The sequence below is a fragment of the Castor canadensis genome, chromosome 11 (genome assembly GCF_047511655.1).
Source record: "Castor canadensis chromosome 11, mCasCan1.hap1v2, whole genome shotgun sequence".
Taxonomy (NCBI): Eukaryota; Metazoa; Chordata; class Mammalia; order Rodentia; family Castoridae; genus Castor; species Castor canadensis.
Window position 1 is genome coordinate 127,079,474 of NC_133396.1, and position 27,835 is coordinate 127,107,308.

At 42.3% G+C, this 27,835-nt stretch overlaps 1 protein-coding gene across 1 annotated transcript; it reads left to right on the forward strand.

The window, feature by feature from the left end:
- Positions 1-4,002: 4,002 nt before the first annotated feature.
- On the forward strand, positions 4,003-27,620 carry Lemd1 (LEM domain containing 1). Its single transcript, XM_074044800.1, has 6 exons — positions 4,003-4,115; positions 4,925-5,041; positions 7,426-7,490; positions 14,834-14,917; positions 24,355-24,413; positions 27,193-27,620. The coding sequence occupies exons 1-6, from the start codon at positions 4,034-4,036 to the stop codon at positions 27,395-27,397; spliced, it is 612 nt and encodes a 203-aa protein (XP_073900901.1). The 5' UTR covers positions 4,003-4,033; the 3' UTR covers positions 27,398-27,620.
- The last annotated feature ends 215 nt before the right edge of the window (positions 27,621-27,835 follow it).

The window sequence follows — 27,835 nt, forward strand, 5'->3', positions numbered from 1 at the left end:
TCTTTGCTTTGCTAAAGGTTATTGGCAATTGAAACTGCAAACCTACTATCTGCTTCCCTATGTGAATTGCATTTACATTTAAATTGTGCATTCTTCCAAAGGATGAGGTGAGTAAATAACTGGCAGATTAGATTTGAGGAGAGGAAATTGTGTCCCCACATCAAACCTGAGACTGAAGTGACATCTGGCTTTTACTATTTTCATTATTTCGGTTTAATAACAGCATGTGGCATTAAGGGAAGAGAAATTGGATCTACATTTTAATGAAAGGAGGAAGCTCTCAGGATTTAGACACCTTATCATGTTGAATACCTAGTCGATTGGCAATTAAAACTTGCTTCCCTCAAGAAATGGAATAAAATGTCTTTGCAGCCATGGAGAGAGTAATCAACAACAACAAAAAAACAAGCTAATGCCAAGACTACACAGATCAAACAGAGAGAGATGCTGCAAACACCGACGCCAAGTGTTTCAGGATTCCGCAGAGGACAGGAATTCTTAAATGGAATAACACGAGCACTGGAATCATAGATATGCATGAGGTGTGTTTCAGGAGAATAGCTTCCAACAGAATAGTTGGCACATAACAGGGGGCTTGACCCATACATGCAGGTTGAGAGCATCTGGTTTAATTCTTTCTAAACCCCAGAGGTTCGACCAAGAAAATATTTTAGAAAAATGCCTGTTTCATCCCAACAGTCTCGTGTTTAAAATGGAAGCAGTTCCACCTGCTGGCTGCTTTTTTGTTGAAAGCAATTCTGGGAAATGTAAACAAAATGCTTGTGCATCCTAATAACTCTAGCCTATCATTTATTTGCTTTGATTGAAACAAATGTGTCAATTTTCCAAGTCTTTGTTTGGTGAAGCCAGTGTTTGAATGTTGCTAAATGTTTACATTGCCTGTTTGTTTGGAAACTGATGTTCTATTCAGAAATTTTGGAGCCACTGGAAACACTCAGTGCTTCTGCAGCATCCTCCCAAAGATGCTCAGCTCTTTGCCAGGATCTGGAAAGAGTTGAAGTTACAGAATCCCGTGGGCAAGTGTAAATGGGATGGAGCCTCCTGAGGACAAGACTAGATGTGAACGCTTCCTGAGGCTGTGGCTTGTGAATAATCATCGTGCTTTCAACATGCTAAGTACTTTGTATATTATAACTCACCAAATCCTCATGACAGCCCTGTGAGGTGGGCCCCCCATCATCCCCATCTCAGATGAAGAAGAGGAGACACCACTGTGTCTTCCAGTCCCATTTCGCCCAGCTGGGATAGAGCTGGGACAGACTCGGAGCCTGAGTGTAGACAGGTTGGCTCTACTGTTCCCTTAAGCCCTTTCAGATGGTTTCCCCCTCTTCCCCTGGTATTTAATCAACGCATCGTGTTTTCTCACAGTTACATTTTGTCTTACATAATCGTTTTTAAAATTGCCACAGTCTTTCTTGAAAGACTCTAGTTAATAGTCTGACAGATCTTTGCTTAAGCAAAATAGAGCAAATCGCTGGATGTTGTGATACTCACCTCGAACCACAGCATGAGGGAGGCTGGGGCATGAGGACCTCTGGTTCAAGACTGCATAGTGAGACCCTATCTCAAAAATAAACAAACAAGCCAGGCGCCTTGTTGGTTCACGCCTGGAATTCTACCTACTCAGAAGGCAGAGATCAGGAGGATCAAGGTTCAAAGCCAGCCCCAGTAAATATTTCATGACACCCTATCTCAAAAAAAAAAAAAAAAAAACCATCACAAAAAAAGACTGATGGAATGGCTCAAGGTGTAAGCCCTGAGTTCAAATCCCACTACCACAATAAATAAATAAGTAAACAAACAAAAACACAATCAACCCAAACCAAAATAAAGCAACAAGAAGCCTTTTGCAATATAGGTGATAATATCTGTCTCTGCTGTTTTGTAGGAGTGTTCAGAAGATGAAATAGTATATAAAAATGCATTGAAAAGCCCAAAACCATCAAAATTCTACAGAGTACAATTAATTACCTGCCCTCCATCCTGATTCTATTTTTTGGCAGTATTGGAGTTTGAACTCAGGGCCTCACACTCTCTAGGTAGGTACTCTACCACTTGAGCCACTCTGACAACCCTTTTTGTGTTGGGTATTTTCGAGATAGGGTCTTGAGAATTATTTGCCCAGAGTGGCCTGGAACCTGGATTCTCCTAATCACTGCCTCCTGAGTAGCTAGGATTACAGGCATGCATGAGCCACTGGCACCGGGCTCCAGTTTTCTTAACTGAGCAATCCTTAGCAAGTTAACAGAGGTTTCCTATTTTCCCTAGAGTAGATGGTCAAACTACTCTACTACACCAATTGGTTTAGTAGCAGCTTCTTCTTCCTGTATATCATAACTTCTCTGCATCTCGACATCTTCTCATGGAAGTCCCCCTATGAAGCCCACCAGTGTCTCCTTCTGTTTGCATTTAGGTTAAATTAGTCATCTGATTTTCACATCAGTCTGTTGCCATGGGAGTTACTGATGTCACACTGTCAGTATTATGATTACCATAATATCTAACAGGCAAAGAGAGATTGGTTGCTAGTGGAAACCCTAGGGTGAAACTCACCCCGCTTTAGTAACCGGCCTGATTGCATAGACTTCAGACAACCATGTGAAGGGTGAGTGGGTTAGCCTTCCAGTTGGATTCCATTTGAATATTTTTCTTCCATATGTGTGTTCCCTCTAGGCAATTGTCTAGTGTCACTTGAAATTGATGAGGGCTCTTTTGGAGGTTATTTTTGGGAAGCTGGGGAAACAACAGACAGCTGTTCTCAGGAACAAATGTCACCGGATCTGCATAAGCTAGCCTTCCATACAAAAAAACCCAAGGTGCTGAGGTGCAGTGCCTCTTTCTCCCAAGCATTAGGTTGTTTACTAGAGGCCTAGAAGTGTCACTCAGCTTCCTGAACATATAGGAAAGGAGGAAACTGTCATTTGCTAAACACCTACTATGTGTGAGGAAAGGAAGCATAGTTTTAAAGTGGAAAACTAGGGCATGCCTAAAAAACTCTAACAATTCACAACTTTTTCTAGCTTGTATACAATGTTCTTCCTAATTGGACATTGATTGATCACCAATAAAAGCAAAGTCATTACTTAAAATTGGTCTAGATCTTCCTATGCTGAGTAATTATCTTGTGTCATTTCCACTGCAATATTAAAAAGCCTTGACACATGATAGAAACGAGGTACAATAAATAAAGTCCTAAATTTTAAAATCTGTGTTGAAAAGTTTGACAAATGTGTCTGTCTTTTTCAGGATTTTGTTAAGTAGGTGGAGGGGTCAGTTTTGGGGGTGGGGATCAAGGGATCAGTGGAATAAAACTGATTGAACTCTAAGCGGCACAGGTTTGGGAAGTCTTATCAAGACTTGCACAAATCTATATAAATCAATTTGTGTGCCAGAGAATGAATAGTTGACTTTTTTCAAATGCCAATTCAGCAATTACAAAGTCTGCTGATGGTTAATTAAAAACCACCATCTCGTTACACTCAGAGTTAAATTGCAAGTGTGAAAACGACTCCTGTTTGCAATAACCGAATGTTCCGTGCTCTGCACTCTCATCAAAAGGAGAGCAGGGATAAATAACTTTTATTTAACTCACTGAAAAATCTTTCTCAGCTCTTTCATATTTAATTAACTTCTTATCTCCTCAGAGTTTGAGTCTTACTTAAGAGTTCCTGAGCAGTAATGGATCTCCTTGGTCACTTTGTCCTGATTTGTCTCATGTTAGTAGAATAGAAAAGTTAGAAATAATTGAACCCCAAGAACACTGTGCAAAATGACATCTCCCACAGTTTTGCATTGGGGCCACTAATGCCCACAGGAAATCCTGGCAGAAAACCTCCCAAGTGGGGATGTGTGCCTTCCTCGCCTGTGTGCTTCTGAGAGTGGAGAGAAGGGTTTGTAGACCCTGTGTGGGTGAGGAAAGTTTTACCACTTATTCATAATCTGAATTAATAAATTTAATGTTTTGCTATTTCAAGGATTCCACTGTCAGAAAAGAGGTCAAACTTCTATCACCATGGTGGACTTACAGTGTCTCACTAACTGTGAGTTGCAGAACCGCCTGGAGAAGCTTGGGTTTTCACCTGGCCCAATCCTAGGTATGTCTATGACAGACATAGGGACTAGTCATTTGTTGCTTGCAAACTATGTCCAAAGATTTAAAATAACTTCCAGTGAAAAGGAATGTATGCAAGAAAAGCCATTAAAATAGAAAACAGAAAAACATATAGAAGGAAGAAAGGGTAAATATGCCAGATCCTTACAGATAAGCAAATACAGTGCCAGGGAGGGGTGATTGATTTTCTCAATAGTAAAAACCAGTTATTCTTTACTATAGTACCATATTTTATTTTGATTTTTAATGCTAAAGTTAATATTAACTACTTTTTTTTTTTGGAGGTACTGGGGCTTGAACTCAGGACTTTGTGCTTACAAGGCATCACTCTACCTCTTGAACTGTCTCATGCCCTTTTTGCTCTGGTGATTTTTGAGATATGGTCTTATATTTATGCCCCCCAACCTCTTCTGTTGAGTTGAGGCTCTTGTGAACTCTTCCCCTAACATGCTAGGATTATAGGCGTGAGGCAGTGGTGCCTGGCCTGTATTAACTACCCACAGTATTTATTGACTGCATTTCCCCATAGGCAGGATACATGACCATACTACTTTTATTCTCAGATATATCTAATACCTGACTCTGTGGCTAATCCATAGAGACATCACCTAAGTGTTTGTAGACTAGAAGGAGTGAATTGAGTAATTGTGGGATCCACCTCATTTTAAAAGCAATAAATAGTCAGAAATGGACAGGACTAGAATAAAGGTCTGAGTTATGGAATGTGTTGAACCCCGTGGGATCACGTACACAAACTGGACAATTGAATTTGTTCTCCACATTCCTCCTCAGCTTCCACCAGAGATGTGTATGAGAAAAAGTTACTGCAACTGTTGGTCTCACTTCCCTGTGAACCATCTGTGGAGGATGAATATGCCATTGACTCTGAGGACAATGATGGCAGTGAAGGTACCGCCATAAACTCTCTTACTGCAGGCAGCTTTGCACTTATTCTGATCCTTTCCAGCAAGAGTCCATGGTGTGGATTCTGACCTGTGAAATAGCCACCCAGCTTGTTTGCACACTAGGAAAATGGGCTGCAAAAGGAATCTGTAATTGCATGTCTGTATTCACGCTTGAGACTCAATTAGGTGGGAAGTTGGGGGAAGGACTGGCCAATTTGCATAACCCTTAGCTAACAGAGCCAGATTCCTTAAAACCAGAAGTTCCTACAGGTAAATTCTGGGCCTCCTTTGAGGTCTCAACCTCTGCTTTGTTTCAGTCAATAAACTTCACCATTATTTTCTTTGAGTTAAATAAGTTTATGCCTATTTAGAAAGATGAACCAGCTTCTTGTTCACTGACCCACTTCTATGCTAACTGCCCTCCTGATTTCCATGGGAGCCAAGAGCAGCTGGTCCCTTTTAGGGTCTCCAAATGGGTATGTGAGAGCAGGGTCTTGGGGATCCCTAGGCTTTGCTTCTGATAACATTGGTCTGGGGGCACCATTCTCCTGGAGTGGTTTCTGGCTTCGGGGCTCTTAAAGGATGGCCTTGAAGGTTTTCACAGTGTATTCCACAGACATTTACTAGGAGTCCTCCATGGCCACAGTAAAACAGCATTTATTGAAGGCATTCCAGACTTAACACGCATTATCCTCCTTAACCTTGCAAACACTTAGCTGAAGAGCAGAGTCAGAACAACTGGCCCAACATCGTATAGTTAGGAAGTGGTCCCAGAAGATAAGAACACATTGGAATGTGCCACAAAGAACGAGGTCTCTGTCTTCACCACCACTTTCCGTCCAGCAACTAGAATAGCATCAGGCACATAGCAGGATTTCAGGTTTGTAGAGTAGCAGTGACAGAACTGAGATTTAAAGCCACATCCAGCTCTCAAAATTGCACTCTTTCCACCCTAGATCCTATTTCTTCTCATAATTTCTATTATGAGGCCATGTTTGATCTACAAAAAAATGACAGTTTCATATACTTCAAATTAACGGTTCAACAAGCAGTGTGAATACCCTCTAGAAAAATCCCTTTAATCCTGGTATTGAAGGGACACAGAGCTTTCCCCCAAGGGTTGGGCACAGACAGCCTCATTTGAAAGGCAAGACAAGGTTTGGGGACAGACTCCCCCTGGCCCCTGAGCAGGACGTGTGCCCAAGGGTGCCTTGGGACAAGTGACTGTCTCAGACTCCTAGATGTAGAAAGTGTTCTGAGTCTTGGCCTAGATCTGGGTCTGCCTCTGTCTCCTGCCCTGGAAAGGAGCTTGAGGGACTAGCACAGCTGTGGGAACTGCCCACAACCTCAGAGTATTCACAGGACTGCAGAGCAAGGCCTTTGCTGCCTCAGGCCAACCCCCACTCTCCAACCCCGATTCCCAGCATGCAGCCCTTGCATCTATGCTGGGGCTGGGAAGAAATTGGTCCTTCTGTTCCCCTTGTAAGCTTTGATGCCAACCAGCTGTGGGCCCCTAGTTCAGAGGCGGAGGCTCTGATTCAGCCCTGCCCTTGTAATGCAGCCCTATGTTACCAACGGCCAGTGTTTACTCCAAATAGAAAACCCTGTTCCCCAGGAGTAGGCTGAATTTGAATTTGCCCATCTGAACAGTCTCATAGCCCCTGGTGCCATTCTAATGGGGTGGGTTGAAAAGTAACTATTGGAAGATGGGTCCTGTGCCATTTTACAGAAACACCTCATGCTGGGGTAAGGCTGGGATGGGGAGTTCTAGACTAGCTCTGGTCACCACTCATTGTCTGGACAGCAGGTGGACCTGCTTAAATTATCTAACCTCTTTCCAAACTTCCCAAATATTTTTGGCTTGGAGAACTGGTTTAAAACCCTTCATTAGAAACTGTGCTGTATGTGCAACATGAGTTCTTCAAGTCAATCCATGGTCAACTCCTTCTGCTGGCCTCCTCCCTCATCAGAAAGCTGTTGAGTACAGACAAGTCTGGACTTCCTTTCCTCGGGTGCTTTTTGGATATGGAAGGAGAAAATCCTCCTGCTTTTCTTGACATTCGGGGACGCATGGGGCTTACAGCTGCTCACAGGGACAACGACAAAACCAAAAACAGCCGCCCAGATAAGCAGCCAGCTTGTGCCTATCTCTCACAGGTATGCAAATATGACAGCCGACTGTGTCCCCAGGGGAGGCCTGAGAGTGTCTCACCCATGGCTGCTGCAGCTTTGGAGAAAGGTTCTTTGCCCTCAGAAGGGCAACATGAGCTCTTTTTCCCTGGCCAAATGCCTTGTAGTGGAGAGAATTCGCCCTGATGCTTGGTATTTCCTGCCTCTGCTGGTTCTATGTTCTCATAGCCTATTTTCCTTTTGTTTCTCCTCATCCAGAGCTTAATATCATTTTGAAAGGAAATATCATGCTCTCAACAGAAAAAGGGAAGGAATCCAAAAAAGTATGTACAATTCTAATGCATGAATGTTTTTAAATCCATATACCAAAAATAGAAAATAGGACTTTTCATGTATATTAAGGAAATAACAAGTCACTGTGTTCAGTTAGAGTGGTAAAATCCTAGTCTAAAAAGGATCATTTTAATGCAGATTTCAGCATGTGAAATGATGTACATTGCCTAGGAGAGGACCAGAGTAACAGGGTCCCTTCCTGCCCCTCCTAAAAGAGCCACCAACCTGCTTCTCCAGTACACACCCCCGTTTCACCACCTGTAATCTACATTCACATTGCGTTTTATTCTGGACCCATGGAAAGCATAGCATAAATGTGAGTTTCCATCCCCTTCTCTTTTCCAGACATTGAAATATGCCTTCCTCTCCATCACCATATTGAAGCAGGAGGACTGAAGGCTGGGAGTGAGGCTTGGTTGGTTTAGAGACATTACCTTCTTCTTGCTCCTGGAGTGCTTTGGGGAAGTCAGCAGATATAAACCTAGTGCTATGTACCAGAGTCCCTCCCTCCAAGGGTGGGAGCGAGCTATAAGGCAGGTCAGGTTCCCAGTGTAGAACACAGTGCAGAACTGATGCTCAGCAGGGAACCCCAGCCACTCTTGTGGCTTTTTCCATCTTCTGACCTGTGTTCCTCATTGTTGTGAGACACCTGCCTCCTTAGATTTTGATAACTCTGTGTTCTCTTACTTCTTGGTTCTGCCTTTCTGATGGTTTCCTTCTTGACTCTTGTCTTTCTTTTGGGCCCTAACTGTCCCCATGCTTGGGACCTCAGGCTTCAGCCCCCTCCACTTCCTGCATTGCATCACTTCTCTTGTCACTGCCTCTGTGTGGTGACTCCCCAAGTCACAGGCCTGATGTCCATCTGCCTTCTGGAAAGCTCCTCCCTCTTCGTTCTCTGTCCCTTCCTCTTTCCTGCGTCCACTCAACAAATGGTTACTCCTAACCATGAACATTGCGTAGACTGTACAGACATGTGTGTGCTTCGCTATGGCTATTCCCTGGGGTCAGGATAGATATCAGGACCAAGCACATTTTTACTCACTGCAAACTTGCATTTGTGGCCTCTGTGTATGGTGATGGGTTCACTACTTCCAGACTCAGCGCCTTAGAACTACCTAGAATGTCCCCCACCCTCCCCCAGCTTCTCACATATTAGCAGTGGTCAAGTCCTAGGAATAGGAATTACGAGTTTTAAAAACCTATCCCAAGCCAAGTATAGTGGTACAAGTCTATCATCCAAGCACTTAGAGGCTGAGGCAGGAGGATCCTGAGTTGGAGGCCAAACTGGGCACATAGCCAGAACCTGTCTCAAACACACAAACATCTGTCCTGGGGCAAGGCACGTAGCTCAGTGGTACAGTGTTTGCCTAGCATGTGCGAGGACCTGAGCTTGACCTGCACTGTTTAATCCCCTTACCATATAAAACAATTAAAAAAAACAGACAAGCAAAAACACTGCCTCTCCTTGTTCTTCTCAGTGCTGTGTACTTGCCTGTGCCCATATTCCTTTTTTTAAACCATTGCAAAATCCTCCTAAGTAGTCTCTACCTTCAGCTTTTCCCAATTCCAGTCCAGAGCTGCAGCAGAGATTTGACCATGATGTTTATCTTTCAAAACAAGACGCAGCCTTTCTCCACATCACACCTTGAAGACCCTCTGGTATTTCCTGTGACCTTAGCTCCTTGCCACCCGACCCAGCTGGACTGCCTTGCTGCTGCTCACACGTTCTCCCCATGCCCCTTCTCCCACCTGCTTTTTGTACCTGGAATCCTTTTCACTCTTCCATGCCTACTCCACGATTTCCTGTTAAAATCCTGTGCTCTTTTAAGGAATAGCTCAAAGGCCACTTCATGGGAATCCCTTTAAGATGGCATTTGACCTCATTCCCTAGCTGTCCCAGGGTCTTGCACATGGTGGGAGCCCAAAGCTCACCTAACCACATCTACCAGACAGCTCCAGTGACAAACAGGTTAGTTTGCAAATGTATTCTAGAATTTAAACTACCTGCAGAATTTAAACCAGAGAAAAGAAATCCCAGGAAAAACATTGCTGCATTATGCGTGGTGCTAACTTCCCAGTTAAACATAATTCAAATTGATGAAGTAATTCTGATAGCATATCAGATTTTCTAAAAGTTTTTTTAAGTCTTCCAAGTGGCTCATTAAAGGAATCCTTTCCATTCAGTAAATCTCAGCTCATCAGAAAACCCTTTTGTCTAGTTCCTGCAAAGATGTTTACAGTAGAAAAAGCAAGCTGCGTGTTTAAAATGCAGCGAGACCAGCGAGCTTCAGTCTTCGCTTTACGTAAACCTGAAATAAAACCACGTCAATATTTTGAATTGGCAATAGAATTAAATAGAAAGTTTGTGATGGCGTACGATCTTTTGATCTGAAGGATTTATATAAGCCATTTTGATTCTCAGAAAGGCCCCAAGACATCTGTTCAACTTTAAATCTGAAAGTAAGTGTAAATAAGCACTTAAATTTCCATGTAAAAGTGGTAGAAAGTGTGTTTATTGAGACACTTGTCTTACACTATAGACTTTAATTACTTAAGAGCAGTGGTCTGCATCTAACTGTCTTCTAAGTGCCTAGAGAGATAGTATTTGCATTTTTTCAAAACACTCTATTTTCCTCTCATTTTAGTAGGTTTCTAGTGGACTATAACCACTCGGAGAGTTGGACTATGTCAATTTCTGCACCTTACTTAACACCGCATGTGTGTGTTCTCAAATCCCAGACACAGCCTGTGGACTTGGTCATGAAGACCACTCAAGAGGCTAGGTCAAGCCAGGCGGATGGCACCAGCCTGTGATCTCAGCACCAGGAGGCTGAGGTGGGAGAATTGTGAGTCCCCAAGCAACCTGGGTTACATATGAGACCTTAGCTTAAAACACAGGGAACAGAGAGAAAGAAACTAAGAGGAAGAAGGAGAAAGAGAAGGAGAAGAGAAGAAAAGAGATCAGAGTAGCACAGTGGTAGAATGCTTGTCCTGGGTGCAATCCTTAGGAAAGGAAGGAGAGAGAGAGAGAAAAGAAGAAAGAGAGAGAAGGAGGAAGGGAGTGAGGGGAGGGAATTAGGTGTGTTTCTTTTCAGAAAGACACTGGGCACAGCCTATCTTTCCAGCCACAGAGTGGGGAGCCATGTCAGCATGCACAACTCAGTCTCCAAGTCCCCTTCTACTGAAGAGAGAACAGTGGGATTTGGAGTCGATCAAGAAGCAGAGTCTACACTGGCAGGTTGCATAAAGTGGAGTTTGAGTAAGGTGACTGTGTGATTTATCATCCCAACCAGGATGCCTTTGAGAGCAAAAGGGGCACACTAGCCAGAAGGGACACTGGACCAAGAGGAATAAACTGGGACTGTCCTGGGCAGAGAGGGGCCTAAGGTCACTCTGAGTTTGGGGCAATTCCAAGGTTAAAGTGCGCATGTGTGTACACTTTGGGAGGGCTGTGATATCCATATCCAGAGGGCGGCTGGAGGGCGGGGGTGGGAGATGGAGGTGCTCCAGCCCTCCTGTCCTGTCTGGGTGTCTCCTTATTCTCACTCAGGCACAACGTGCTCTTTGCTGCCAGAATCTCAGTGCCTTCTGTTCTCGCAGCCGGGATCCAGGTGCTCTCTTCTCATCTTGCCACCTATCCTACACATTCCGCTACAAGTTTTTCAAAACATGGTCTGCGCGTCATGGCCTAGGGATCCGCCTTCTCTGTCAGCGCCCCCACCCCTGCCCAGGAGCTGTCGCTGTAGGTTGTAAAATGTTGAAGGTAAAAACCATGTCGTTGACTCGTCTGCACTTGTGCCAGGCACAGGGAGAAGGGGGGCTGCTCAGTCCCAGTGGGAGCCTTGTCCTACACCAATGTTGGCCATCCCTCTTTCTGACTTCCCGTTCTCCATCTTATGCTTTGTCTCTTAGACAGACCTCATTGCTTTGAGGAGCAATGCTTAGGTCCTAGTGCATCAATGACCACCCAGAGAATGGTTGCCATTGTTTCCTTGCCTGGCTCTCAGCCTGTGAGTCAACAATTATTTTTTGAGTACAGGACATTGCACTAGACCTTGAGAAGAAAGTGGGTTAGAAGGAGGCACAGTTTCTGTCCTGAAGAAACTTAAAAGTGAGCTCTGGACACAAAGGATATGAGTATCAAAAATAAATACGGGCTCTATTGTCAGCTCTGACACTCAGCCAAGACACCTAAGCCATGTCTGAGTTTCCTCATCTATAAATAAGGACACTGATCCTCGCGGAGTGAAGATGATGAAGACTGAACTAAAATGTGTAAAGCAGAGCTGGGAATGTGGTTCAGTGGTAGGTCACTGCCAGCATGCTCTAGTCCTTGAGTTTCATCCCCAGCAACCCTCCCCCTCCCCACAAAAAAGAGTAAGGCAGAGTAGTGATGGCACCTGGTAAGTACAAACAACAGCTATTATTGTCATTATCATGATCGTTACACAAGAAGTTGATGTTGAATTGTGTGCGGTACAATGCATCACATTTAGCAAAACACAACATAATGGAAATAGAATTTTCAGTGTTGAACTCCTGAGTGCTACAGAGTGCCTACAGATTTATTTATGTAAGTAAATGTATACATATAATTAAAGATTGCTTTCTGAAAGCACTGTGTGTTGAATGAGGCAGACTGAGCTCTTTAGAAAGTGTTATGTGGCTGGGCACTGGTGGTTCATCCCTGTAATCGTTGCTACTTAGGAGGCTGAGATTGGGAGGATCAAGGTTCCAGGTCAGTCCAGGCAAAAAAAAGTTTGCGAGACCCCATCTCAATTGAAAAGAGCTGGGTGTGGTGATGTGTGCCTGTCATCCCAGCTACAGGGTGAGAAGCATAAAGTAGGAGGATCATGGTCCAGGCTGTCCTGGGCAAAAAGTGAGACCTATCTCCAAAATAGCCAGATAAAGCAGGGCTGGAGGCATGGCTCAGACCGTAGAGCACCTGCTTGGCAAGCGCAAAGCTGTCAGTTCAAATCCCAGGGCTGCCAAAAAAATAATAAAAAGTCTTATGTGTTAAAGCCAGGTGTGGTGGTACACATCTGTACCTCTGCACTCGAGGGACTGAGGCAAGAGGACCTTGAGTTCAAAGCCAGTTTGGGCTACATAGTGAGACTCTGTCTCAAAAAGAAAGAACGAGGGAGAGAGAGAAAGAGAGAGAGAGAGAAGGAAAGAAGGAACGGAAGATTTATATGCCCATCTGATCCTTTCTTCAACTCTTTAAACATTTTTAAAATTATTTTGAAATAATTTCAAACCTACAGAAAGTTGCAACAATAGTGCAAAGAACTCCCATGTTCCTTTTACTGATGAGTCAATCTTTACCTTGTGTCACTTTTGCTGTGTGTGTGTGCGCGCGCGCGCGCATCACGACCATTATCTCTGAGCCATCTGAAAGCACTCTGAGGACATGAAGCCCCCACTCTCCAGTAAGTATCCTGTCACCCTAAAAGGGCTCTTTGTAACCACCAGTAACCCTACAGAGGGGGAAATCTAGTGGGGACAATGCCACCTTCAACTGTTTCAACAATGCTCCTTTTGCTTTCTAGTCCGAAATCACTCCAGTAACACCTGCCACATCCAGTTGCCAAGTCCCTTCATTCCTCTTCACCCTGGAACAGCACCACCTCCATCCTTCCCTATCATGCAAGCCCCGGACAGTTCTAGAGTCAGTCTTTCATTTTGTAGAGTTCCTTAGATCTGTCTCTCACTGCAGAACACTTCTCACACCGAATGTGTGGGCTTTGTTTTTCTCCTCACACAAAGCAGTCCTCCAGTTCCTCAGACCGCAGTGGAGTGTTAGATAATTTCATTCATGTCTGAATCAACCTGGAGTTAGTGTCAGACCCCACGGGTTGAGGCTCAGACCCACGACTGCCTCCACTCAACTCCGATCTCAAGCCTTGAGTCTCCCGCGCTTCTGATGGAGCAGCTATTGATCGGGGCTTCCCATGGCCCCCTCCTTGGGTTTCATATTTGGTGAAACAGCTCACAAACTCAGAACTCACACAATGCCAAGCATTCACTCCGCTATTGAGCTACATCAGTATTCATAGACAATATCGTAATGCTTAAATGACCCCAGATTTGGCCAGTGGAAGCTTCTTTGAGATGGATATTGTGTCTTTTTGACAAATCCTCATCATTCTTTTGAAAAATGCCCTTAGTTTCTGGAATAAAAGTCTTTCTGACTTACTTTTCACTTTCTCTGCCCCAGGAGTCTTTTTTACTACAAGATAGGATTTAGAAACCACCATCTACACCAGCTCCTTTCTATGGGTGTCATTGCTTCTAGGTCCTTCCAATGGACAGATCTAGAAAGTAAATGTATCCACATACAAATAAATGCATGTGTCTGTGACTATTTTACCTATGTATGTGTAAAACTAAAACCCTGAGTTTATACTGACCTCCATTGCAATCCAGCACTTCAGTGCTCTCAACCATCCCCCTTTGTGAATCACTTCACTGATGAAGGACTCCATTATCACCAATATATTTACTCATTTAAAATTTTTTCACTGTGTAACCAGTCTCCTGCTCACAATAGCCACCTCATCCAGTTCTGAACACAGTAGCACTCCATGTGGCCCTCCCTCCATGATCCCCCTTCCTTGGATACAGGAAGCCTTATGTTGCCCTTACTTCTCCTGCTCTGATTCTTCACCACCCTCTGCAGTATTGCTGCTCCATCTCTCTGGCCTCCAGGCATGCTGACACAAGTGGCTCATTTATTCATGTCCCCTCTGCTCACTTCCTTTGTGTGCAAGACACAGATCCCCCCACTCCCCACCCCAGGAGAGGAAAAGCTTCTAATTCTTAGGTGGTTTTAATATCTTTGTGTCAACAAAGGAATAGAATTTTTCTTCTCTCCATCCTGATTTTTATTTTTGCTTATAAGATACCTCGTAGGCCTGCAATTAACACGTGCAGGACCTACTCCAAATGCTGCCATCGGAAGGCAGAATGCACGTTAAAGGACTTCTATTCACTGTGTGGACTGAGAAGCATAGACAGATTTTATTGGCCCTAATGTTAAATATCTCTATAATGGTTGGTTGATTAATTGAAGAGCATCCTTATTACCAACAGGAGTTGTATATGCTGGTTGGGTCAGAGTGAAGCATAAATTACATATTCTATAACTACTTAATAAGCCCTTTCTTCTTACCTTTGACATGTGCTAATGGGAGCTAAATACCATCTTTACAAGGAATGTAATTTAACATTCTTCCCTAAAAATACTGACCTCCCAGGAAAGAAGGTTTAGAGATGCTTAATGATCATTGTGTCTTGATCTCACTGATTATGTTCATTTCTTTCTGTGTAACAGAACCCAGTCTTTGAAATCCTAGGGCAGAAGAAGATCCCGGTGAAACTGAACACGAATTATAATAATTTGAAGATGTTAATAAAGGTAAACTTACTATTTTCATAAAACTTAATTATGAGTAGTGATATTCTTCTGTAGAGAAAAACACTAATCTGTTTTGAAAACTTGCCTTTCCTGTCCCTTTCATCTAAGGAGATACGCACACTGACTTTAAGTTATAGTGTGCTTTATGAAAATAGATGTATGTCTTCATTTTAAGGAGAGGAATTTCCTGTGGTGCCTCCCATATGAGCACCCATGAATTATTTTAATTCCTGGAGACTTGTCAGGGTTTGGTGAGCAAATGGCACTATTCATCGTAATTCATGATTTATATTATAATCGTTGATCATGGAATTTCCTGTCTAAAGGCTTCTTGGAGGAGGCTATGTGGTTCATCTTACAGATGCAGAAAGAGCCAGGAGGGAATATGACATGCCCAAGACCACATAGAGGGTTAGAAGAAAAATTGGAAATAGACTCTCCAGCCTCTTGCTCTCTCCATCCTACCAAGCGACCAAGGGGGAGGAAAAACAACCTGGGTGGTGAAATAGCTCCCCCCAGCGTTCTTCTCGTGGCATTGCAGAAGGACTTGGGACATCTGTTCATCCAGGGTAGCAAAGGCCGTCTCTCTGATGGTTCCATTGTAATGAAAACCCATAAGGCACACCTTTCCGATCACGCAGTAAAGCTGTGGTGCAGAAATAGACACTGTTGCAAATGGGATGACATATATTTAGACGAGTAGCAGGAATTCGCCCGAGTGGGGAGAAAAAAAGTGAATCTGAATAACTTTTTGAGGTTTTGTTATAAAATAGCTCATGCATTTGAAAAGGAATAAAGAACTATGTAATGAGCAGTTAGATTCCCAACACAGAGATTGAAAAATAAATCATTGCTGAATCAGTTGAAAACCCCAAAGTATTCCCCTTGATTCATTTTCTTTTCTTTCCCTGGGGTAACTGCTCTCCCAAATTTTCTCCTTATCCTTTCCCTCTTCTTTATGGTACTCATAACTTTAATTTGTTTTTTTTAATGATTTTGGATTTTATTTAAGTGGTATCATAGTGTAAGTTTTCTTCCACAACGTCCTCTTATTCAGTGTTACGTGTGGGTTTCATCCAATATTTGTAGCTCTACTTCGTTCATTTTCATTATTATACAGAATTATTTAGAAATATCCAGTCCCTATTTATTGGCCATTTGGGTCATTTCCAAGTTTTTCTAGCACAAATCATGCTGTTATAAACTCTCTTGTACACCACCCAATGTGGACATGTGCAAGAACTTTTTTCTGATTGTGTGAATGTATCTAGAAGTACAACTGCTCAGTCGAAGGGTATGCACCTCTTCAACTTAACAGATCATGCTAAACTGCTCTACCAACAATATATCAAGAGCTCCATTGTCCTAAATCTTCTTCAAAATTTAGTGTTGCTATATACGGTCTTTGTCGATGTGATGGGTATAAGATGGTAATTTCATGACTGTAATTGTTATTTCTCTTATTACTAGTAAAATTGGGTATCTTTCCTCAGTTTGTTGGTTCTTTGTGTTTTCTTACTTGTGAAATGCCTGTTCATGTTTTTTGCTCATTTTAAAAATTATATTGTTTTTCTTTTTCTTATTAGTTTGTAGATGATCTTTATATAGTGTGGATACTAATCCACACTATATAAAAATTAGTGATATGTCTAGCACATATCCTGGAGTACTTTGGGCTTATCTTGGTGCCTTTTAAAGATGTTCTTTTTATGTAGTTTTTATTTTAAAATAACTTCAAACTTACAGAAAGTTTCCAGTGAAGAACTTCTATATGGTCTTCACCCAGATTCAACTATAGTTGACATTTTTTTCATATTTGTTTTACAATTATATCTTTTTTCTTAAAGGGTTTGAGATTAGTTTCAGACATGATCTTTTACCCCCTCCCCCAAATTTCAATTTATATTTTTTAATCTAAAAATGTATATAATCACAGTACAATAACAAGAATCAGGAATTTTTATTGTGATGAAATTCACATAGAATTAGCTACAATAAAGTGCACAATCCAGTAGCATTTAGAACCTTCAAAGTGCTCTATCTTAGTTACAAAATGTTTACATCATTCCCAAATAAACCTTCCTTGTATGCCTGAAGCAGTTACTCCGCTTCTCCCCCTCCCCACCCTGACTGCAATGCTGTGGGCTGTGTACCTGGTATACCTGGGAGTGGACTTGCTGGGTCCCATGGTAACTCTGTGTTTAATTTGCTGAGGAAACACCGAACTACTTTCCACCATGGTTGCCTCTTTTTGCATTCCCACCAGCAGTGCTTCACTTATTCCACATCCTTGCCAACACTTGTTTTCCTTTTTGCTGTTGTTGTTATAATTATGAACACATTAATTGTGGTATGTCCATACATACGTATGTCATGCATTGATCATGCCAAACTACCACCTTCTACTCTTTTCCCTTTCCCCTAACTTGTTTTCCTTTTTTTGGTGGTACTGGAGCTTGAACTCAGGTCCTACGCCTTAAGCCACTCCACCAACCTTATTTTGTGAAGGGTTTTTTTGAGACAGAGTCTCACAAACTGTTTGCCTGGCCCGGCTTCAAACCTCGATCCTCCTGATCTCTGCTTCTTGAATAGCTAGGATTATAGGTGTGAGCCACCTGCGCCCAGCTATTTTCCTTTTCTTTCTTTCTTTTTTTTTTTTTTTTAAAAAAAAACAATAGCCATCCCAGTGGGTGAGAAGTGGTATCTTATTATGGGTTTCAATTGAATTTCCTTCATGACTAATAATACTGAGGAGTTTTCCAGGCATTTATTGTCCATTTGGATATCTTCTTTGGAGAAGTATCTTTTCAGCTCCTTTGCTCATTTTTAGACTGGGTGGTTTACCTTTTATTTTGGAGTTGGAAGAATCTTTATCTATTCTGAATAATAGACTTTTGTCAGGATATGATTTAGAAGCATTTTTTTCTCTATATACATTATCTTCTTTCTTTCTCCACACATGGATGTTTTCACAAGTTTGATGTGACAACTCTTAGCCTGAATTTCTTTAGGTTTATCCCCCTTAAGATTCACTCATCTTCTTGAATCTCTAGATTATGTGTTTTGCCAAATTTGGGACATTTTCTGCCATTATTTCTTCAAATACTTCTTTTAGCCCCATCCCATTCTTCTTGCCTCCAGGGACTGTGATGACACAAATGTTAAATCTTTTGTTTTAGCTCCCTGTTCAATTTTTTTTTTTCAGTTCATTGTTGCGCAATTCAGGGATTGATATTGATCTTTCTTCAAGCTGGTTGACTCTTCCTCTGTTCTCTCTATTCTGGTATTAAGCGCAGGTGATAAATTTTGTGTTTTTTTAAGGTTGTTTTATTGTGCTCAGTTCTAAAATTTATACCTGGGTCTCCTTTCCATATTCTACTTTCTCTGCAGAGAATTCAGAGAATTTTTTCCATTTTGTCTCAAACACGTTCATGTTGTTCACAGAAGCAGTTTATGATGATTATTTTAAAATCCTGGTGAGATTATTCCAGCATTTGTGTCATCATAGCATTCATATCTGTTTGTCTTTTCTCACTCAAGTTATGAGGCTCTGAGTCTTATTTAAATCTTCTTCATAGCAGACCTCCTCTAACTCCATGTAGGTAAGGAAGAGGGGTACTGCCTCTTGGCTGTCAGATGGGGATAAAAAGCCAAGTTCCCCACTGGAGACACCTTGGCATATGTGTGTGAGGAAGGGTCTCCTTATTGATGGATTGCTGGGGAGGGGCTTCCCTGGCCTCCAACACCACCCCAGTTGGGAGCAGAAGGGTGTGAAATTCTGGACTTCTTGCTTATGGGTGGGAGCAGTGGAGACTGTTTGGCTAGAGAGGCCAAACAGTTATTATCACTGCTAACTCACTTTGTGAGTTATTATCACAAAGTGTCCTACTAGGCTGCCTCTTTCCTCATCCTTTGGCTTTTCCAGCAACTTTTTTGGATAGCATCCATTGGTGCTATCCAAAATTGGATAGCATTAATTCCAAGTTAACAAATTCTCCAGCACGCAGTCTGGGACCTGTGAGGTAAAAAGCAAGAGCTGGCAAAGTGACTCAAGTGGTAGAGCACCTGTGTAACAAGTGTGAGGCCCTGAGTTCAAACCCCAGTACCACCAAAAAAAGAGACAGAAAGAGAAAAGCTGCAGGTAAAATGCAAGCCCAGGGACCTCACCTCCTTATTGTCCCTTGGGTCCTGAGGTCCCTGGTCTATCTGCTTTCTCTCCACCCTTCGCTCTTAGCCTATACAGCTAGAAGTTTTGGCTGTGCTCAACACAAGGAACTGGAAGTAGTACATCTATGCCATCTCGGACCAGTGCCACCTTGACAGCCCATGCTTTTCTGCCTGCATAGGCACATAGGCACAGGCACTTTTAAATGGACACTTTAACAACTTTACATTTTCTTTATTATCTGTCAGTACAATTTCATTATTTTCTCAGTAAAGGTCATGCTAATCTTTGATTAATGTTTGTTGCTATTAAAATCCTATTTTTTTGCAGTACTGGGATTTGAACTCAGGACCTACACCTTGAGTCACTCTACCAGCTCTTTTTTGTGAAGGGTTTTTTTGAGATAGGGTCTTGTGAACTATTTGCTGGGGGCTGGCTTTGAACCACGATCCTCCTGATTTCTGCCTCCTGAGCTAGGATTACAGGTGTGAGCCACCAGCGCCCAGCTTAATATTCTCTCTAAAAAAGGATATTTTAAATTGTTTCTTGTTGCCACATAGAAAAGAAGTTGACTTTTGTATAGCAATCTTACAACAATGAGCACTTCGTCATCATAATTTTTTCTGTAGATTCCTTTGTAATCTGTTTTGTTTTGTGCACCTTTAATTTCTTTTTGCTTTACTGTACTGACTAAGTTTTTTTTTCAGACTGGGATTTGAACTCAGGGCCTACACCTTGAGCCACTCTACCAGCCCTTTTTTTGTGATGGGTTTTTGTTTGTTTGTTTGAGAAAGGGACTTGAGAACTATTTGTCCAGGCAGGCTTTTAACTACAATTCTCCTGATCTCTGCCTCCTGAATAGCTAGGATTACAGGCGTGAGCCACTGGTGCCTGGCTGGCTAAGATTTTTATGATATTATAAAAGAGTGATAACTGTGGGCATTCTTTCCTAAGTCCTGATTTTAAAAGAAATATTTTTAATATTTTACCTTTGAGTATGACTTCCTGTATAGGTTTTGGAAGACTCCTTTTATCAAGTAAAGGAAGTTCCTAGTCTATTCCTGGTTTCTAAGATTTTTTTTTTAAGTAGGAACAGAGATGATCATTAAGGATTCCATGTTAAAGCAGTGAAAATTATTTTTAAAAGCTTTTAAATTAATTCACAATCATTACTTAGGCTAAAAGAACACAATATATCTTAAATGAAAAGTTTATTAAATCAAGATGAAGGTAAAGCAATAAAGTAAGAGTCTGATGTCATTATAGGAGCTTTTATTAACTAAATCATTTTAGTCAATAAAGGGATTTGGGGTTAACTCAATTTAAAGAGCTCTAAATCAAAAGGTTTTCTTCCTGCCTGCGAGCAGGTCATAACTGCTAGTTTGCTATGTCATTTATAGATATGTCCAATTCTACATATAGTCCTTTAACAAAAAGATGCATTAGTGAACTAGAGTGACTCAAACAAATACCATGTTTTGGTTGGAGAGCATGTCACACCCCAGCCACAGGGTCCCTGACTCACCCAAGTCCAAGGTGAGAAGTTCTGAAGACCAAGAGGGGAGAAGGATGGGAAACAGCCCCAGCTCCCCTTCCTTCACTGCCCATCATCGAAGGTGTCAGTCCATGAAATTTTGGCTAACTTTGAGTCTACATTGGGAAACATGGCTTGTGAAATTGCAAATAAACTTGAACTTCCCTGGGGGCAATTAGTAATGACTTTAGACAAAGTAGACCGTTTTTCAAAGTACCAGATACAATTTTTGATGCACAATGATTTAAGGAGAATACAGACTGATTACTATTCTTTCTGCCTCTGAATTCAGCCCAGTCCTTTGTGGTCAACTATAGAAGAAATACGGTGTGATATAGTCTCTCAGACACGACCCACTCGCAGATTCAATGTGCTATAGATAGGCAGGGTGGAATTAGCACAAAACAGTATCACCTGGAAAAAATCTCATGAGAAGGTCAGTTTTTCTGAAATATTTAAGACTAGACCTAATGACTAAAGATGTTACTTCCACAGGAAGCTAAGGATTTGATAATTTATTAATGGAAATAGTTTTTAGAAATATGTTTTGATATGTTTTCAATGATGAGTCCCCCAATAGAATTTTTTTTTTTTCCTGAGGCAGTGTCTTGCTCTGTAACCTAGGCTGGTCTCGAACTTGTGATCCTCCTGCCTTAATCTCTCAAGTGCTGGGAATACAGGCATGCTCTACCACACCTGACTAGAAATATTTTTTAAAAGGGTTTGGAGTCAGAATATCTGAGTTTAAAATATATCTAGGTGTGCTAGGGAATATAGGTCTTGGTAGAGCACTTGCCTAGCATGCACCAGCCCTGGGTTCAATCCCAGAACCATCAAAAAAAAAATCCTTTAAAATATAACTCTGCCTTCTATTAATTGTGTTACCTAGGGCAAATAGTTTAACTCTCTCTCTCTCGCTCGCTCTCTCTCTCTCTCTCTCTCTCTCCATTAATTTTTTGTAGACTAGAGTTTGAATTCAGAGCCTACACCTTGAGCCACTCCACTAGTCCTTTTTTGTGATTTTCTTTTTTTGAAATAGGGTCTGGAGAACTACTTGCCCAGGCTGGCCTTGAACCGTGATCTTTCTGATTTCTGCCTCCTAAGTAGCTAGGATTATAGGTGTGAGCCACCAGTGCCCAGCTTAGTTTCACTCTTTAAGCCTGTATTTTCTCACCTACAAAATAGTGACTTATGAGGATTTCCCCCTAGGGTTGTTAGAAATATTAAATGAATTGAAGTACATTGATTGTTCAAGATAATAGGCATCAGAACACGGTGTCTCTAATCCCTTCTAGTGAACCACATCAACAAACTGCAGTACAGTGTGGCAGGGACAAGCAAGGACTTTGGAGCTTCAAGGTCTGGGTTGGCTCCTAGCACCACTGCCTCGCCAGCTGTGTGATCAGAACAAGCTCCTTCAATGCTGTATGTCTCAGTGTCCTCGTCTGTTGAATAGCCTTAATAGAATCACCTTCCTCCTAAGGTGGTTTTGAAAGTTAAATGAATTTATTTATATAAAATGTTTAGCACAGTGCCTGGCACAGAGGAAGGGCCAGAGAGGTGTGAGCTGGTATTGTAGGCCGGCAGGTGATTGACTGCACTGGCGCAGTACAGTAGACGGGTCGAATTCTCTAACCCGGATGTCAGGGGTAGCGTGACGAGGGTGGAGAGGCAGAGGAAGCCAAACCTCCCCCAGCTCTGGGCTGTGAATGCTTTGCAAAAACAGCCACCTTTGCAGATTCTAGCTCTGGGCAAGGGAGAAAGGAACAAAAACTTCTATGTCCCCTGGGCACCATCTCCCTTGCTAAGCTTTAATGAATACCAATATTTTTTAGTTCCATTATAAATGTTTATAGTGAAAATCATATTATAACAGCATTAAAGGAATTTTTAAAGATGAAATATAAATCAACTACAAACATACCACTTGATGAAAATACTACCTTCATGTTTTTTTATGAAATTTTTGTTTGCGTACATAGCCGGTATTTGTACAGTTGACTTCGCCATGTGCACACAGTGCGTACAACTTTAGACTATTTGCGACTGAACAGTCATTGATAACTCTTTTCCTGTGATGTAGCAGTCACAGTATTGTTATTACCGACGGCTGCACAGTCACGTGGATAGGCCATAATTTCTCCGTTCTGGAAATCTACTGTCCACCTTTTGCATCCTATAAGGTAAGTCTACATATGAATGATAGCAAAGAAAGCAAAAATTTTAAACATTTTTGTTAGTGTATGATGGTTATATGGTGGGGGGTTGTTGAGACATTTCCAGATATATATATTTTGTATTCTGGTTTGGTTCATCCCCCCCATTATTCTCCCTATTCTCCCTCCCTCTTCTTGATATGACTGACAAGTTTCAGTGTTCCATGTTCATACATAGATAGAAAGTAGATCAACCATATTCACCCTTCTTTACCCTGTTCATTTACCTCCCCTCCCGCTGTACCTTCCCCTTAACATGACCTGTTTCACGTTCCTGGGCTTTGTTGTTTAACTGTATGTTCATTGTTTAGTGGGGTTTTGCCTTGGTATTTTGACCTGTAAATATATTGTACTTTAATCAGTCTAACCTCCCCCATTAGTCCTCCTTACCCTTTCCCCCTACTCTGTATTATTCAACAGCTTTCAGTGCGTTTCATTGGATCTTGTTCCTACACAGATTGATATATTTCAATATCATTCACTCTCTAAGGAAAGCAAATTATAGAAGACTAGGATAGTCAAGTGCAGTGGCTCCTACCTATAGTCCCAGCTATTTAGGAAACTGAGGCAGGAGAATGCTTGAGTTCAAGAGTTTAGGATTAGCCTGGGTGACATAGCTAGACACTGTCTTAAAAAACAAAACAGAACAAAAACAAAACAAGGAAAGCAAAAGAAAAAAAGAAAGGAAAGGAAAGATCTTAAGTTCTTAGGACAGGAAGAAAGAAAAGCGAGGGAGTATCTGCCTAAGAGCTGTGAAATCCTATAATTTGATTTTGTAATAGACCTATCTCAAATGCTTTATTTAACATATCTATTCTTAAATTTAAGGGAATTAAAAAGAAATGGTATGTGATGGGTGTGTGGAGGTTCATTGCACTATTGTCTACTTTTGTGTATGCTTAAAATTTTCCATAAGTAAAGAGGTTTTTAAAAAGGAATTTTCTCAATACAAGACTTTCCGGCACTGTTGGAAACAGTTGAAATACTTTCATGCACAGCGCCTGTGGCCCCGGCACCTGTGTGGGAACTCTGACAACTGGCTGGAGGGCAGGAAAACCTGCAAGGTCTGTGCCAGGTTGGGGCTCCCTTGCATGTGGTGATCCTGTGTCACATACAGCTCCTGCCTCACAGTGAGATCACTGTTGAGAACATCTTTGCAAAGAAGAGGGAGTGTAAGACAGGGACTGTGAGGGGCTGGGGCTGTCCCAGCACTGGTGGCCTATGCTGTGCCCTTTCACCCCACCTCGGGCTGAGACCTTTGGACTTGCTAGTGTGCTCTATGGGTGACTGTCCAAGGTCACTAGAGCTGCATACTCTGTCATGCTGTCTTGAGGAGGACACACTGCTAAGACCCAGCTGCTCCTTTCTCCTGGTAACTCTGTGACTCACACAGATGCCCGAGTGTCCCCTTGGCTGTCACACCCTCCATGTCTCAGCATGACCTGCTTCTGGTTCTTGCTCTGTCCTAGTGACAGTCAGCCCATTCCCTGGGTGATGAAAGTCCCTCTCCCCCTTACTCTAGATTCTTCAGCTCCCGGCTTGTCATTGGCCAGCACCTGTTGTATTCCGAGGTCTCTGGAGGTACCACAGGGGCTGCCTCATGTTCCAGGGTCCTTGGCTTCCAGGAAGAGGGCAGACATTGTGTTACTGGTGGCCCCAATATTAGATACTGTGGCTTACTTAAGGAGAAACAGAAGACAGCTCTGTGAGATGCAACAGATGAAGATCCTGTTAGGGAGAAGGAATCCAGGACAGAATATTTACAAACAACCACAGCTCCCACTCTTAGGAAGCTAAGATGGTGGTCCCATCTGAAATCTGCAGTTGCCATAGACCTAGCACTCAGCAAAACCCAACGTATATTTACTGAATGAATAAAGAAAACTTCAGGTTAGATACAGTATAATACATACATACATATAGATATATATATAATATAACATCTATATTAGGACTGAAGAAATATAGAACAGACAGAGAGGCAGGGTCTGCATGGATGGGAGTAAGAAAGAGGTCTTACAGGAAGAAAATTAGGTTTAGAAATGGAAAGGTAAGGAGGAGGCTAGTGGAGTGGTTCAAGCACACAGCTCTCCATTAATCACTCGGTGTGACTCAAGCCAAGTTCCTTAACCTCTCTGTGCCTCAGATTCATCTACCAAATGGAGCGATGATGGCACCTACTAGAAAAGGGTAGCCTCGGGGCGTTGATGGGTGACTGGTGGGTAGCAGAACCATACAACACCCTATCTTCACTTTCCTAGGGGTCCTCAAACTAGGCAGTGCAGACCTTTGAGGGTAAGGCCAGAATCTTAAATATGAAGAGCAGTAAGGAAAACCAGAGTTCAGTCTCCAGCATGACAAAAAAAAAAAAAAAAAAAAAAAGCCAGAATATGAGGAAAATCAGCAACATGAAATTAATAATTGTAATTACTACTATTAATATTTATTGACCACTTACTCCAAAAGAGATGTTTTGATCACCTTGCCTGTACTAAGTCACTAATCTATGTAACTCTGTCTCACAGGGAAGAAACAAATGGTTATAAATTTTCACTTTATTGAAAACAAAACATGAAAGACATTTTTGGAAAACAAAAAAAAAAAACAATGGTCATTTCATTTCGTAAATGATTTTCTAGTACTTGTTCATAAGTCAACATGCTCTTTTTAAATAACTTTATTCTTTGTGTAGAAATGATGTGTGCTCATTTAAAAAAAAAACAAAAAAACTCCAAACCATAAACAAGTAAAAGAAGAAAGCAAACAGAGCTGGTATTTAGGAAGAGAGCGTGGACCTTCCGTACTCCCGTGTCTATCGTTCTTGTGTGAGTCACAATTAGCACACCTTTGCTAATTGCTGATCTTGAAACAACCTCGAAGTTAGTGTGGTGAGGTATTAAACTGCCTAATGTGCCAAAAACTTTGATTAGATTTTTTTTTTCTAGAATAAAAATCAAGCACTTTTGAGCAGACGTTAGAAACAAATTCCTGCTGACATTTCTTTCTGCTTAGCAGAGATCTAAGCCCACCTCTGATAACACAAGAGCTCTAGAAGTCCAGGTCCTGGCTCAGGAGTCCAAGCACAGCAGGTGAAGCCTGTTTGTAGTCCACGAGGACTTTGGTATCACTGCATTCTGTAACTCCTGGGGGGAAAACCATTATCCAGATTTTTGTAAAGGGGTTGAGTCTGAAGAGCTCCTGTTGAGGAAGGAGAAAGATTTGTATTGCTGCATCATTTCAAAGCCAAAGCGGCTTTAGGTAGTCTAGCCTTGAGTTGCTTGTACTTGGAGAGAAGGAAAGAGGGCAGTGGTTAGAGCTGGACACCAGAAGTCTCAGTGCACTGAAACCAGAGTCCAGTCCTGAATGGTGGTCATTTAGAAACATCTGTTGCTATTTGTACCTTAGAAGATGGTCAAGAGTAAATAAAAGGGTGGGAGGCATAGCGCAAGTGCCCAAGCATAAGACCCCAGAGCAAATAAAAGCTACACAGGTCATTCTAGTCAGAAAGCAAACCCAGGATTTGAGAGTGCGTTTCAGTGGCAGAGTGTGAGGCCCTGCATTTGATTCTCAGCACCACAGGAAGGAAGAAAGAAAGAGAGAGAGAGGGAGGGAGAGGGAGAGAGAGAAGAGAGGGAGAGAGGAAGAGGGGAAGAAAGAAAGGAGAAAACTTTCTAGAAAGTTCCCTAACATCCAAGTAAACTTTAGCAGGTTTTGCAGGATTACAGTAATGGAAACATTAGACTCCCACTAAAAAAATGTCAGCAAGCGGTCAGGGGTGGTAGTGTTTCTCTGTAATCCCAGCTAATCAGGAGGCAGAGGTAGGAGGATCTCTGTCTGAGGTCAGTCAAGGCAAAGTTAGCTTGAGACCCTATCTGAAAAACAAACTAAAAACAAAAGGGCTGGGGGCATGGCTCTAGGGGCAGAGATTCAATTCCCAGTAATGTACACACACTACACACCAGTCTCTCTACGAAATGGCAATTTAAAATAAACAGACTGTGAAACATTTCCAGCATCCACCCTGAAAGGCAGTGCTGTACCTGTGAAGAGAGAAGAGACCTGTGTAAGATGGTCCACCTTCCCAGTGGGGACCTGCCATCTATGACATCGCTGAGTCAGGCTTTACGCCAGCACTAGTGAGAATGGCAAACAAATGCCCAGGGAGACAGCAGGGCTCTCCCATCCCCAGACACCTGAATGTCCCCTGCTGAAGTTTGCATAGATTTTTAAGCGAATGGAGGGCTGTCTCTAAAGCCTGGTCAGGGATGCACCCTTGAACCTTGAGGTGCACACGGTTCATTTAAGGGGTGCTCAGGTAGTAACTGTACAACCAACCCTAAGAGCCACAATGTTTTCACAGCTGCGCTGGAAGACCACTGAATTCCAGGATGAGACGACATGGATGTGTCTGTGAAGAGAAAGACTACTGCGCCGAAGACGACAGCCGTGTGGACGAGAGCGATGGCCTCCAGCTGCCTCTCAGCCTGAGACTGGCTGTCCTTGGCATTCTTATCATCGTGGTGTTTGTCTACATAACTGTGGAAAAGAAGCCACTCTTGGGTTAAGTACTTCAGGAGCAAAGCAATTTGAGGTCACCCACTGTGAGCCTCCTGTTTCAGGAAGGAACCATAGAACTACACTGAAGGGACCTTCTCACCCTCAGCCAGGTGGCCTTCCCTGGCCCTATGCTAGGCTCACAAAACTACACCTGGGTTCAGCCAGGGGGAAGAGCAAGGTAGAGAACCAGGCATGGTGACTGAGAAATCCCTGGAGTCATGTAAATCATCATTAAAGGCACTACTACGTAAAAGCAGATTTTTTTTTTTTTTTGAGACAGGGTCTTGCTATGTAACCCAGGCTGGCCTCAAACTCTTGATCCTCCTGCCTCAGCCCACTGAGTGCTGGAATTACAGGAATGCACTACTAGGCCCAGCTAACAGATGAGTTCTAAAAAATGAAACTTTGTAGTATCTCCTTCCCTCCTTCCTTCTTTCTTTCCTTCC